The 14,053-nt window shown below is 37.6% G+C and overlaps 1 protein-coding gene across 3 annotated transcripts in view; it reads right to left on the bottom strand.

Moving 5' to 3' along the window:
• abr (ABR activator of RhoGEF and GTPase) overlaps nucleotides 1-14,053 on the bottom strand; it is a 490,805-nt gene that overhangs the window by 297,770 nt on the left and 178,982 nt on the right. Inside the window, exon 1 of one of the 3 annotated variants that reach the window (XM_056236060.1) lies at nucleotides 4,260-4,601. The exons of the other annotated variants lie outside the window; for them this stretch is intronic. Coding sequence (XP_056092035.1) covers nucleotides 4,260-4,382 — 123 coding nt within the window. The 5' untranslated portion in view covers nucleotides 4,383-4,601. Of the gene's footprint in view, nucleotides 1-4,259; nucleotides 4,602-14,053 lie in introns of those variants that run through there. 3 annotated transcript variants of the gene reach the window in all.

The following is a 14,053-nucleotide window of genomic DNA, read 5'->3' as shown; positions in this document are numbered from 1 at the left end:
ATGTTTATAAGCAACTGAAAAAAGCACAAATGTCAGAGCATGTCAAAACATCTCAAGGACCCCAAAAACACCTTGGTCCCCAGAGGGTTAAAGGGGAAAAATGAACACGTTTCAGACTAAAGTGAGGCCAGGACACGTTATGACAGTTATGAATATCCTGTGTGAAGATGATAATACTGGACGTGTAAAGAATAAAAAAGGATTACTTTTGAAACAGATTGTGAAAACCCTGAAGAACCCTTTAAAGACCCTCAAAGGGATAGTTCACCCAAAAATGTATATTCTGTTATCATTTATTCACTCACGTTGTTCCAAAACTGCATGACTTTCTTTCTTCTGTGAAACATGAAAGATATTTTAAAATAATGTTGTTACCAAATTTTGGGGACCTTTACATTTAATTTTAGGGAGACCAAAAAAAACCAAAAAAAAACATTTTGGGGCTTTAATACTTTTTAGACCCTGGATGTCATTGCATTAAGATACAATATCTCAAAACAAGTACAACCAACTCTTTTCTTTTTTGAATTACATTTGAACCTAATGCAATGACATTCATTTTATGTAAGAGTGATTTGAATTCATGTGTGTTGAGGTTCAGAATTTAAGTGTTGCACAGCAGCTTTTGCTTAATGAATAGCAGTGACTACGGTGCCCAATGCTGATAGCGATAAGATATTGATAAGGAATGACGTCACAGGAAGAAAATTATTTATAAACACAGATAGTGTCATTAGTGAAAGACAGAGAATGGGCAAACATGACAGAAGAGGAAGTTACAGAGACTGAGAAGTTCCAAGACTGTCTAAACAGACAATGTAGGCTACAGCTAGACCAAGAAATGCATTTGTCTACCAGAATATATACAAATATATATATTTGTCACTATTAAAGAATATCAATGTTAGACTGAAGTGAGTTCTAAAAGTTCTTCTAAGTGTCACTTATTTTCCTATTTAAAATAGAAAATTGTTGTGAAAAAAGTATTTGCAAGCCTCATTTTCATCTGTGAGAAAATAATCTGATTTTGACTGAACAGTGAACACATCAAAACATCTGTAACTGGTGAGAACTGTGACACAATGGATATTGCACATGCTCTTCACAGGTTGAACTTTGGTGCTCACATAGCTGATGCAGGTTTGAGTCTGCAACATATCCTGAAACTAGAAACAAGTCAGTCTCTGAATTTAGGGATTTTATTAGTAATGATCCACTGACATTTTGGCCCACCATATATTACACTAATAGAATGCTAATAGAAGGTTAATTTAAAATTAGTAGGGATGCACGATGATATCAGGACAACATCAGTATCGACTGATAAAAGCTTAAAATGACCATTATCGGCATCGGCAGATATGAATATTACTGCCGATGAGCCTTGCCGATAGGGTGGCGTGTTTCCTATGCGCACGTGACGACCGTGAACGAAGCATGAGCGCCAGCAACTTAAACTTCCAACTAGGGGTGTGCGATAATCTCGGTTTTTGATCGTGGACGATTAAAATGTCTCCACGATCTGCTTTTGAAGAAAAATCATAGTATCGTGCATTCTATCAGTTCAATTCTGGCGCCTTCATCTCAACATACTGTACAACGCAACGTACATTCACATCACATCACATGTAAACGCAGAGGTGGAGTTACACTCACGGGACACTGCAATTCACAAAAGTTCATTATTTGCATGTGCGTCAAAGTCTTGCTAGTTAAACATGTCATTCACATGCTGATGCGCTGTTCTAAAATGCGCTTTTCTGAGCGCGTACACCCGACGCTCACAGGAATTAAAAGCCTGTCACAGCGCCTGCATTCTGGACTAAGTTATCTTTCGAGTCTTATTGCGCTAATACTGTCAAAATACACACAAGGTTTACATAAACAAAGTTGGTTATGTCTAAAGTGAAAGCAAACAGAAAATCTGCTTGTCAAATGCGTGTATATTAGACGCGTCGTTGTTCCAAACCTGTATTCATTTCTTTCTTGTGCTTAAATATACTATGGAAGTCACTGGAGTACAGCAACTGTTTGGTTAGGCACATTCTTCCAAATAACTTTTATTTTCAACAGAAGAAAGAAATTTATTTGGGTTTAAAACAACTTGAGTAAATGATGACAATTACAAATTTTGGGAGAACTATCCCTTTAATGTTAATAAAACAACAAAACACAAAGAGGAAATCACTCACTGCTCTTGACTGAGAACTTTAATAGAAGCTTTAATAAGCTTTTTTTGCACTTGAAAAAAATACAAATACATCGGTATCGGGCAAAATTAGTTTGAAAATATCGGCATATCGAATATCGGCCAAAATCCAATATCGTGCATCCCTAAAAATTAGCAGTTGTGATTAGGTGAAACACTATTTATTAGTGGTGCTTGCTTTTTCACACAAAAAAAAAAAACACCTTGCTTTTTTTAACAATACCTCAAATTTGGGTGGAGGAAAGGTGTGCCATTATTTGGTGGATGATAAGATTGATAAGATGGGGGGAAATAAAATATTGACTTCCACTGAAAGGGAAGTATAAAATATCTATTTTATCATAGCGTTCAAAAGTTTGGGTTCAGTAAGATATTTTTAAAGCAATTAATACTTTTATTCAGCAAGGATGCATTAAATTGACCACAAGTTACAGTAAAGACAGTGTTACAAAATTTCTATTTTAAATAAATGATGTTCTTTTGAACTTTCCATTCATCAAAGAATCTAATAAATACATATTAAGCAGAACGATTGTTTTCAACATTGATTATAATAAAAAATAAAAATCTTGAGCACCAAAGCAGCATATTAGAATGATTTCCGAAGGATCATGTGACACTGATGATAAAACTGAATTTTCAAAGGAATAGATTACATTTAAAAATATATTCAAAGAGAAAACAGATATTTTAAATTATAATTTACTTTATTACTGTTTTATTGATACTGTATAACTGTATTTTTGATACATGGTGAGCATTAAAAAAAATCGGTAACAAATAACAATTTATTTTAAGGTGACATAGTTACACATTACTACATGTACTTGCTATAGTAATAACAGTAAATTATGCATAATTACGAGTAACTAATTATGTTATTATGGCCTAAATCAAACCCTAACCGTAATTAATTTAATTAATATTACTCAGTACTTACTTGGGACTTGGGTACAATGTAACTATGTCACCTTAAAATAAAGTGTAACCAAAACAATCTTACCGACCTCAAACTTTTAAACGTTGATGTAAGAGAGACAAAGAGAGAGAGATACAGGCAGAGATCTATGGATATACCAAAATATCAGAGGGTGGGCTTTTTTGGGGGGATATTCTGACCACTTACATTTTATGTCAAAATATAAAATAAACAATGTCATAAACTAAGAACTGCTCCTCTTTATCCTGGTCCTCATTCAAAACATGTGCTGCTTAACAGCTAAAATGTATTTTTCTTTTTCAGGTTATTATACTGTCCATCTTCTGTGTATGGACAACAGTAACTCAAACTTGCATGATTCAGGTCAGTCTAAAACTAAACCCGTTTAGAAGCACAGACTTACACAATTTGTTTTGACAGTGCACCAAATGTATTGTGAGAGAAATGTTATAAAGGGATAGTTCACCCAAACTAATTAAAATTCTATCAAAATGTACTCTCACTCACTCTCGTATGTATAAATGAAAAAGAAAAATTCAGACAGGTTTGGAATGACATGAGGGTGAGAAAATATTAACAGAATTTGTATTATAGGGTAACTGTGCCTTAATGGTGTGTTTATGGCCTGTGCTCTCTGAATGTGAGTGTCCAACTATAGAGAATATGAGATTGTGCTAATGATAGACACAAAGTTAAGTAACTGCTGGTGGAGTCTGAGGAAGCATGGATGCTCTTATAGAAACACTAAACATCCCAAATCAAACTATAGAAAATGTAATGCCAAAGAGTCAAAATCACAGCAACAGTTGGTGAGTAAACTGTATTTGTGCAAAAACTGGCCCAGTTTCTGCCTTTACCTGAGTGATTTCTGTCTCGACAATTGTGTTAGAACAGGATAAAGATCATTAAGACCATACAGACTCACCGTTGCTACATATGACTGGTACAAACTAAGCAAAAGGGAACTGAACAAACACTAACGCCACGTCGTGAAATGTTTTAATACTTTTCCACCTTACTATTTTTAGCCATTGAGACAGAGCAAAAGCCAGCAGAGGAAGAGAGAAGTGCTGTCTTGTCTCTTCACCTCTCAGCCGGTCTCTCTCTCACCTTAAACGTCCTGAGTTCCATTGGGGTGAATGGACAGTCCAAGTCCATCTCATTGTCAAACAAATCTTCATCCTCTAGAACTTTGTCCAAAAGACCTAGCACCTCATCCTCATCCTCCTCCATGCTGACGGCTGATCCCTCTCTCTCCTCTCCCTGCGTTTCACTCACTGCTTTCCTTCCTTTCAAGTTTTGACAAGCCGCCTGTGACAAATCAATGCCTCCACTGGAATTCTACCTCTTCTGCCAACTGAGGGGTTTTTTTCTCTCTCACTGGAACGGTAAAATGTCCTCCCTCTCACACAAACACAGAAAGAGCTACTTGCTTCCTCTCTCTCGTATACACACACACACATCGAATGGCCCGCCTCTGCACTCTCTCTCACACACACACACAGACTTGCGCTGATCAGGTCCCTCCCCCTGACCGCAGTTCTGTCTTCCTGGTGTGTGTCAATTCCGGGTGCCCTGGGTTAAGAGACTGTCCACCATTTTCCTTTCTGGCCTTAACGGGTCTCTTTCTTATTTTTAACTCTCTTTGTTGTTCCCATTTTATTTTAAGTGTCTTTAACTACTATGTACAAACATTTAAATAAATAATTTAATACAATGCATTTATTGTGTACATACATGCATTTAAAAAATAACTGCATGTGATTACAGATGTAATTTATTTCTGTAGGTATCTATAATTACACTGTTAACCAGGGCTGTGCAAAGACAGGTCGCTTGTGGCACCTTTAAACCTAACCATACCACCAAACCTGTCCCTAACCTTACCCGTATCCCAACACAAAAACAACAAAACTGTTTTGCAATACAAATACTTAAGCACATTGTACCTAACATTTATTCATTCATTCATTCTTTTTTATGTAAGTACATAGTGGCTAAGACACCTTATATAAAGTGTGAACTTTTTGGGTTACACTTTATTTTATGAAGGCCGTGTTACAGTGTAATTATGCACTTAAGTACTGTAGTTGCATGTAATTATGCATAATTTGTTGTTATTACTACAGTAACTACACACTGTTTTACACACTGTAAAATAAAGTGTTACCACTTTTTGTTTGGTTGTTCCTGTTTAATTCAAGTATTATAAAATGACTTAAACCTGAATGAGTTCAATAGTAGGTTTAATTACTGATTAATCTCAAGACTGTAGGGCCAACCTACACTCTTAAAAATAAAGGTTCCAAAACTGGGTTTTCACAGTGATGCCAAAGAACCATTTTTGGTTCCCCAAACAGGGCTCCATGCAGACTGCAACCAAATGGTCGCATTTTGCGACCTTTTTTCCAGCTGATGCAACTAAATTTTGTTAGAGGTCGCACTGATGACACCCACCACGTTGCCCAACTGATAAGAACCGCTATTTCTGTTGCATATGAGAAACATAAAATGGCAAATGAAAAGAAAGTGAAACAAAACCGCGCTACTCGTTTAAGCTGCACTGCGCAGACCATTTATACGCTCTGACCAATATTAGACAGCGCAGCGCGAGCTCAGAACAGGTACTATTGGGCCAATCTCGAGTATGCGACACCATTACTACATAGCGCTGGGAGAATGAATATTAAAATAAACTATAGAATAATTTATATTATTCACATGTATTTATATACATTACTATTCGTACAACCTTTTGAGAGTGAAATTCAAGCACTTTTTAAGGGCTTTAAAGTGCTTCACACTTTTTCCAGCACTTCAAAGGTCTAAATATTATCCAATTTTAAAGTTATTTTAATGATGATTTGTCATTTGTCATGATTTGTCAACTTTTGAAACTAAAAGTTTATAGATGTAGGAAAACTAACACTTATTTAAAAAGCCATGAAATTACAACTATAACCAGTAGATGGACTGAGGAGCACTTATTGACTTATTAGCCATTTAAACCAGTGGTTGAATGACTTCACATAAATGTAGACTTAAAAAAAGAATGTCAACTTTTGAACATTATCATTTGTGTGTTGTTATTTTGTCATTTGGAATATACACTTCTGTTCAAAAGTTTGGGGTCAGTAAGATTTTTTTTTATGTTTTTGAAAGAATTCTGGTATGCTCATCTAGGCTGTATTTATTTGATCAAAAATACAGTAAAAACTGTAATATTGTGAAATATAACTACATTTAAAATAACAATTTTCTATTTTAATATATCATTTATTCCTCTGATGGCAAAGCTGAATTTCAAGCAGCCATTACTCCAGTCTTTGTTGTCACATGATCCTTTAGAAATCATGTTAAAATGCTGGTTTGGTGCTCAAGAAATCTCTTATTATCATCAATGTTAAAAGTAGGTGAGCTGCTTATAATATTTTTGTGGAAACCATGATGCTTTTTTTTTCAGGATTCGAATAGAATAGAAACTCAGGAATAGAACTTCAAAGGAACAGCATTTATTTGAAACAGAAATCTTTTGTAACAAATGGTGTAAATATCTTATCTTGATCAGGGCAGTACTAAACTATTTTTTTTTTCTTTCAGATTCGGCAAGGGGTATGTAAACTTATTAACAGAACCATATTTTTTAAAGAATATAATTTTTAGTTAATATTTTTGCTAAAGAGTCTATCTATCTATCTATCTATCTATCTATCTATCTATCTATCTATCTATCTATCTATCTATCTATCTATCTATCTATCACTCTATGTAGTGTCTCTCTATTGAACAATACAGCGGCGCAATGAATCTAGGATATGGCCAAAGGTAGTTAATAATGGTTGTTAAAGTTATTAATAAAAGTTATTATAGTAAGGTACCAAGACAATTTTGTCATTTTTATTTTAGGGGGTTTCCTGGATCAGAAAAGGTCCACAACTCCTCCTTTAATGGATATAAAGCTCTCCTGTACTCCCGGCAATAACACTCAATGCATCAATGAAATACACTCAATTCACATTCCCATCACCAACATGTCCGCATGTGATGATTTAAGGGGAGACGGAATTATAGATTTGTTAATTTAATCAAGTTAAAACTCTTATTGGGTCATACTCTATTAGGAGTGACTGCTTGCAGTGCACACACACATTTTGCAGTGTGTGAGCAGAGTGAGGTCAAAGTCTGGTTGACTGAAATTTGTCCACCCATATTTTTGACTGATCACACCAAAGCACACATCACACTCATCAACATGTCAAACTATTTATCAACCTTCCTGACAAACTCAGTTAACGTTGCATGATCATTAGAATCATTACCATCATGGAATTACATTTGAAAAATTGATGGTAATCCTTGAACAAAACTCATTGGGGAATCCCTGATGATTTATCTAGAGTTCAAAAGAGGAACCAGAACCGAGCAAGATGGCAAATGATGGCATAATAGTTCGGCTTCTCTTTTTCTCACAAAACATTACCATCAATGGGAACTGATATAAATGAATGGTACACTAGTTCATCTATCATTCATTTGATGTTGTGAGGCGAGTCTGTTTGAAACAGACCTCTGATGATGTCTCTGTGCAGTGGTTATATAAGGCTCTCAGAGCTCCTCACAACACTGCCCACATGATCAGACCTCCTGAGAGGCTCTAATGAAAGCGAGGGAGGAGGCAGAGAAAACACAGCACATTTTTAATAAGCCAGCCTATGTCCTTCTCCATGCTTGACTTCACCTGCAGTCAAGCTCACAAGGGCAGGTGACTGCTTTGTTTTCTATATCATGTATAGATAGTTAACGAGGCATGCTAGAGTAAATTTAAGGCTATAGAGATGAGATATTTTGATTTATTTATTTATTATTTAGCTTGTTTGCTGGATTTTTTATTAAAAAACTGTCAAACAGATAAAATAGTATTTAATTGTATTAATGTCAAAATAATTTAATTTATGTATTATTTATTATATACTTTATTTTATAATCATGTTTTCATCATGCAATACATTTGTTTCATTGCAATGTAGAATAAACTTTCAAATATGTGATATTCCTATATCAGGTTTCACAGCCTATATTTGTTCAGTAATGGAGCAGAACTATAAAGGCACAAACACTGTAAGGCAGCACTTAATCTGCTGTACCACTAGATGGAGATGCTGTTGTAAAAGCTTGAGCCTGGTCACACACATCACTATCAATTTCAACACTTTAACACTAATTATCTGTCACACAATAGTAATAGTCATGCATGTTCAAAATGGGCATAAATACATGTGACAAACACATACACCTCAATGTCAATTTAATCTCTAAACTGCGCATTATAAATGGCCAAACACATTCATCATTACAGAATGATTAATTTAGCCTATAGAAATAGCCAATCCATGTCCATCTAATTGGAATATTTTTGAATATTTAACCCTTGGATTAGAAATAGTGTTTGTGTTATCATTGTGTAAAATAAATGACAATTGGTTTGGTATTTTTTATCTTTATTATCTAAACTTCTTTTTCCATTAGCCAAACACCTTTGATGTAAAATATTTACATGAAGTACCCCCTGAGATTTTAAATGAATATTTCAATGATTAAATAAAACATTCACATTTCCACGGTTCTCTTATGTTACACATGCAGGCAAATTAATAAAATATTTAAAATATATATTTTTTGGAATGTTTTATTTGGAATTTTATTTTTAAATTATTTATTTTAATTTTACATTTTATAATTGAAAAATTAGCATTTCATCAACCCGCTGCAATTCTCTCAAGAACCCTAGTTTGAAAAACACTCAACTAACGCAACAAAATTTTTAAGTGTGACTTCATAGTAATAATAATTCTGTTATTATTCTGTTATCTTTTTGGATATGTTCCATTAACCATGGCTTCTTATTGTTTTAGGCATTAAGGCACTGCATTATAATCAGTATGCTATGCTGAGATACACCAGGTGAGAATGGACTCGGCAAAGCATTTATTTCATTGCCTGAAGCTATGAAAGTGATTTGGCAAAACAACCACACCATTATTTGTCATGTCAATAAGCCCACCCAAGTGAAAGTGAGAGCAATGAAGAGAGTGATGCTGGCTGATTGTGAGCTGACATTTACAACAAAGGCTGGTCAGTTTAAACACTGTTCTATTTTAATGCACTGCTTTCATTGAAGCACATACACATTACTTGCTCACAGATTAAACCGATCAGAGATCACACTGCAATATTATTGCCGAGCGTCCAGGGCACGATCAGCAATGGTTTCATTCACCCCGGCTCCAACACACCATGAAGCCTGGGTGGTTCCGCGGAAGCCGCGTGCCAGGACAAGAATCTTTTCGCCCTTCCCGGTTTTCGAGATCTCCACCCAGAACCGCTTCTCCCCTCTTCGTGAAACGGAACGCGATGCTGTGATCATCGGCGATTCCACGGTCCGACACGTCCACGCTATGTTAGGTAAAAGTAAGGTGCACACTCATTGCTTTCCTGGTGCTCGTGTTCTCGATATCACTGCACGGGTAACTGAGATCTTGAACGGTGACGAGACAGAGCTGTTGTGCTGCACGCGGGAGCTAACGACACTAGGCTGCGACAGACGGAGGTTCTGAAGAAAGACTTCAGGAGCCTTATCGATACGGTACGCAGAACATCGCCTGAAACATCGATTATTGTGTCTGGACCGCTTCCTACGTATCGAAAAGGGCATGAAAAGTTCTGTAGATTATTCGCGCTAAATGAATGGTTATTGTCATGGTGCAATGAGGAGAAACTATTCTTTGTAAATAATTGGAATCTGTTTTGGGAGCGACCGAGGTTCTTCCGCGCTGATGGCTTACACCCAAGTAGAATCGGGGCAGATCTTCTGTCGGATAACATCTCCAAGATGTTAAATACCGTTTGACTAGTAACCAAAAATCCAAATCACAGTCTCTACTGCACCAATTTAATTGATATTAATACTAGTGTAGAACATTGCATAGAAACTGTGTCTATTCCTCGTTTACTGAGATCAAATAATAAATCTACCGCGGGATCAAGAAAAAATCTAATTGTTATTAAAACAAAAAATCTCGCTATTAGTGAACAAAAACAATTTCTAAAGCTAGGTCTTCTAAACATTAGATCGCTTACACCTAAGGCGGTTATTGTAAATGAAATGGTCACAGATAATAATTTTGACGTTCTGTGCCTTACTGAAACCTGGCTTAAACCAAATGATTATTTCGGTCTAAATGAGTCTACTCCGCCAGGATACTGTTATAAGCATGAGCCCCGTCTGATCGGTCATGGCGGCGGTGTTGCAACAATCTACAGAGATATCCTTAATGTTACTCAGAAAACTCGTCATAGGTTTAATTCGTTTGAAGTACTTGTGCTAAATGTTACGCTCTTAGATGTAAGAAAAAAATCCCTATTATCTCTAGCATTGGCTACCGTATATAGACCTCCAGGGCCTTACACCGATTTCCTAAAAGAGTTTGCAGACTTTCTATCAGATCTATTGGTCAACGTCGATAAAGCATTAATTGTTGGAGATTTTAACATACACGTAGATAATTCAAATGATGCGTTAGGGGCTGCGTTCACAGATTTATTAAACTCCTTCGGGGTCAAGCAAAACGTCACCGGACCAACTCATCGTCTTAATCATACACTCGATTTAATTATATCATATGGAACCGATCCAACCGATATAGATATCATTCCACAAAGTGATGATGTCACGGACCATTACATGGTAACTTGCATATTACGTACTGCTGTAATATGTCATGCTACGCCACGTTACCGACCAGGTAGAACAATTCTTCCATCCACCATAGATCATTTCTCAAATAGCCTATCTGATCTGACTCAGCTGCTGCCTGAACCCAAACAAACAGATGAACTAGACGAATTAACTAGCACTATGAGCTCCATTCTAGGTCATGTTCCAAGAACGTTCAAGCTGGCAGTTATAAAACCTCTTATTAAGAAACCACAATTAGATCCAAATAACCTTGCAAATTACAGACCCATCTCAAATCTTCCACTCATGTCAAAAATATTAGAAAAAGTTGTGTCCGCTCAACTCGGCTCTTTCTTGCAAGAAAACGACATCTATGAAAAGTTTCAGTCTGGATTCAGGCCACATCATAGCACTGAAACTGCGCTTGTTAGAATCACAAATGATTTACTTTTAGCTTCAGACCAAGGCTGTATCTCAGTACTAGTTTTACTTGATCTTAGTGCTGCGTTCGATACTATAGATCACACAATACTCTTAGATCGACTACAAAATTACACTGGTGTTCAAGGACAAGCATTAAGCTGGTTCAGGTCATACTTATCTGACCGCTACCATTTCGTCAACTTAAATGGAGAAAAATCGATCATAACTTCGGCAAACTATGGAGTGCCGCAGGGATCTGTGTTAGGCCCTTTATTATTCTCAATATATATGCTGCCACTTGGTAATATTCTAAGGAAACATGGAATTAGTTTCCATTGTTATGCCGATGACACTCAAATATATATTTCATCACGGCCAGATGAATACGCTAAATTATCCAAATTGACAGATTGTGTTAAAGATATAAAAGATTGAATGACGAGTAATTTTCTTTTATTAAATCCAGACAAGACAGAGGTAATACTTATCGGTTCTAAAAACCGTCCATAAAACCTTTCACAGCACGACTTTAACATATTAGGATGCCCTGTTACTTTATCCATTACAGTAAAAGACCTGGGTGTTACATTAGACTGCAACCTGTCTTTTGAAAAGCATATTTCATATGTTACAAAAACAGCCTTTTTCCACCTTAAAAACATTGCTAAGCTACGTAATATGCTATCAGTCTCTGATGCAGAAAAGTTAGTTCATGCAATTATGACCTCGAGACTAGATTACTGTAATGCTTTATTAGCTGGTTGTCCTGCATCTTCAATAAACAAGCTACAGTTAGTCCAAAATGCAGCCGCTAGAGTTCTTATTAGATCAAGAAAATATGATCATATAACACCGATTCTATCATCACTTCATTGGTTACCTATAAAGTTCCGTATTAATTACAAGGTATTGCTTTTGACTTATAAAGCTCTAAATGGTTTAGCTCCAGTCTATTTAACGGATCTTCTATCGCCCTATAATCCATCGCGCTCTTTAAGATCACTAAATTCGAGGCTTCTGGTCATTCCTAGGATATCCAGATCCACCAAAGGAGGGAGAGCATTTTCACATTTAGCTCCGAAGCTCTGGAATAGCCTTCCTGATATTGTTCGTTGCTCAGACTCATTCTCCCAGTTTAAAACTAGACTAAAGACGCATCTATTTAGCCAGGCATTATACATACAGGCATATACATTTTTTATCTTATAGTTACTGTAAATTCGGCCTCTACTTCATAAACGCCAGAGGAGAACTGGCCCCGACTGAGCCTGGGTTCTCCCAAGGTTTTTTTTTCTCCATTGGGTCATCTGATGGAGTTTTAGGACACCATCGGGTCACTTGATGGAGTTTTTCGGTTCCTTGCCACTGTTGCCTTTGGCTTGCTCAGTTGGGGATATTCAAATTAAATGACCCATCATACCACTGATCAGCTCTACCAAACTTGGATGTCTTTTTTCAGTAATAAACAAACACGGTTAAGTTGTTTTGATTGATACTGTGAAGCAGCTTTGATACAATCTGTATTGTGAAAAGCGCTATATAAATATATTTGACTTGACTTAACTTGACTTGACTATTGCGATACAATATTATTTCCTATATTTTTGATCAAATAAGCACAGCCTTGGTAGCCATCGGAGTCTTCCATCAAAAACATTAAAAAAAACTTAAAGACCTCAAACTTTTGAAAGTTAGTCCAAAACGTGGGTTCGTGGAAAAACGCCCATGTTAACAAGCTGCCAATTGGCGCGCTATGGGCGCAAGGGATCGTAGGGTGAATTTGGATGACAATTGCCCACAGACTTGGTAGAGAGTGGGCCTTTATTAATAACCCCCCTATTCACGGATTCTTACTTACTTGCCACGGAACTGTTGGTTTTCGGACACCTCTAGTGGGCGATAGAGAGCATATTGCCCCATTGCCCCAACCCCCCCAACCCCATCCCACTAACCCATTATTTGTCCAATAACCCACTGTACCCCCTGACGCGGGGCCCCGAAGCGCGGATCTCTAGGGCCTTTAGAAAAATTTGACTTTGCTCTAGCGCCCCCTGCTTTTGGTATGTCGGTCAGGGAGGGCCAAGGGGTCAGCGTGCCGAATTTGGGGCCCCGGGGACATTTTGAAAAAAATCCCACTCGCCCATTGAATGACTGTATTTTGCCACAGTGGTTTCTCGGACGACGCTTCGAAAGGGCCGACGGACTAGGGGGCGCCGTTTTCCGACTCGCCACGGCCCCCTGGTGCGGGCGGAGAAGTTTGGTGGCCCTGGGGCCTCGTTCAGTGGTCGAAAGGTCAAAAAAGTGTGAAAAACACGTTACAAGGGTCAAAAAGGTCAAACCAACGGAACGCGCGACCGTACGGAGACGGAAGGTCGCGGGAGCCCGAAACTCGGCGAGTTCCGTCGTCTGGTGGCCCCGAGTCGGGCCCCCGAGTTTGAGGGCCCTAGCCGCTTGCCAAGCGTTTAAAGTCCGGACGAGTGTACGGCTGAAAACGGGCCTGTTTCTGAGTGTCTGCCATTGACCTCAATGGCAGACAGAGAGATGGATCAAAGCTGATAAAAAATACTTTCTCAGGCCCTAGGCCCGGGCCCTTTTGGTATGTCGCTCGGGGCGGGCCCAGGGTTCACCGTGCAGAGTTTGGGGCCCCTGGGACATTTCTATCAAAATCCCACTCGCCCATTGAATGAATGTATTCGCCGCAGTGGTTTCGCGGACGCCGCTTCGGAAGGGCCGACCGACTAGGGGG

Source organism: Rhinichthys klamathensis, unplaced genomic scaffold, assembly GCF_029890125.1.
Source record: "Rhinichthys klamathensis goyatoka isolate OS25496 unplaced genomic scaffold, OSU_Roscu_1.1 h1tg000019l_1, whole genome shotgun sequence".
Taxonomy (NCBI): Eukaryota; Metazoa; Chordata; class Actinopteri; order Cypriniformes; family Leuciscidae; genus Rhinichthys; species Rhinichthys klamathensis.
Note: the sequence above shows the minus strand (reverse complement) of the source record. Positions and strands in the feature narration are given on the sequence as shown.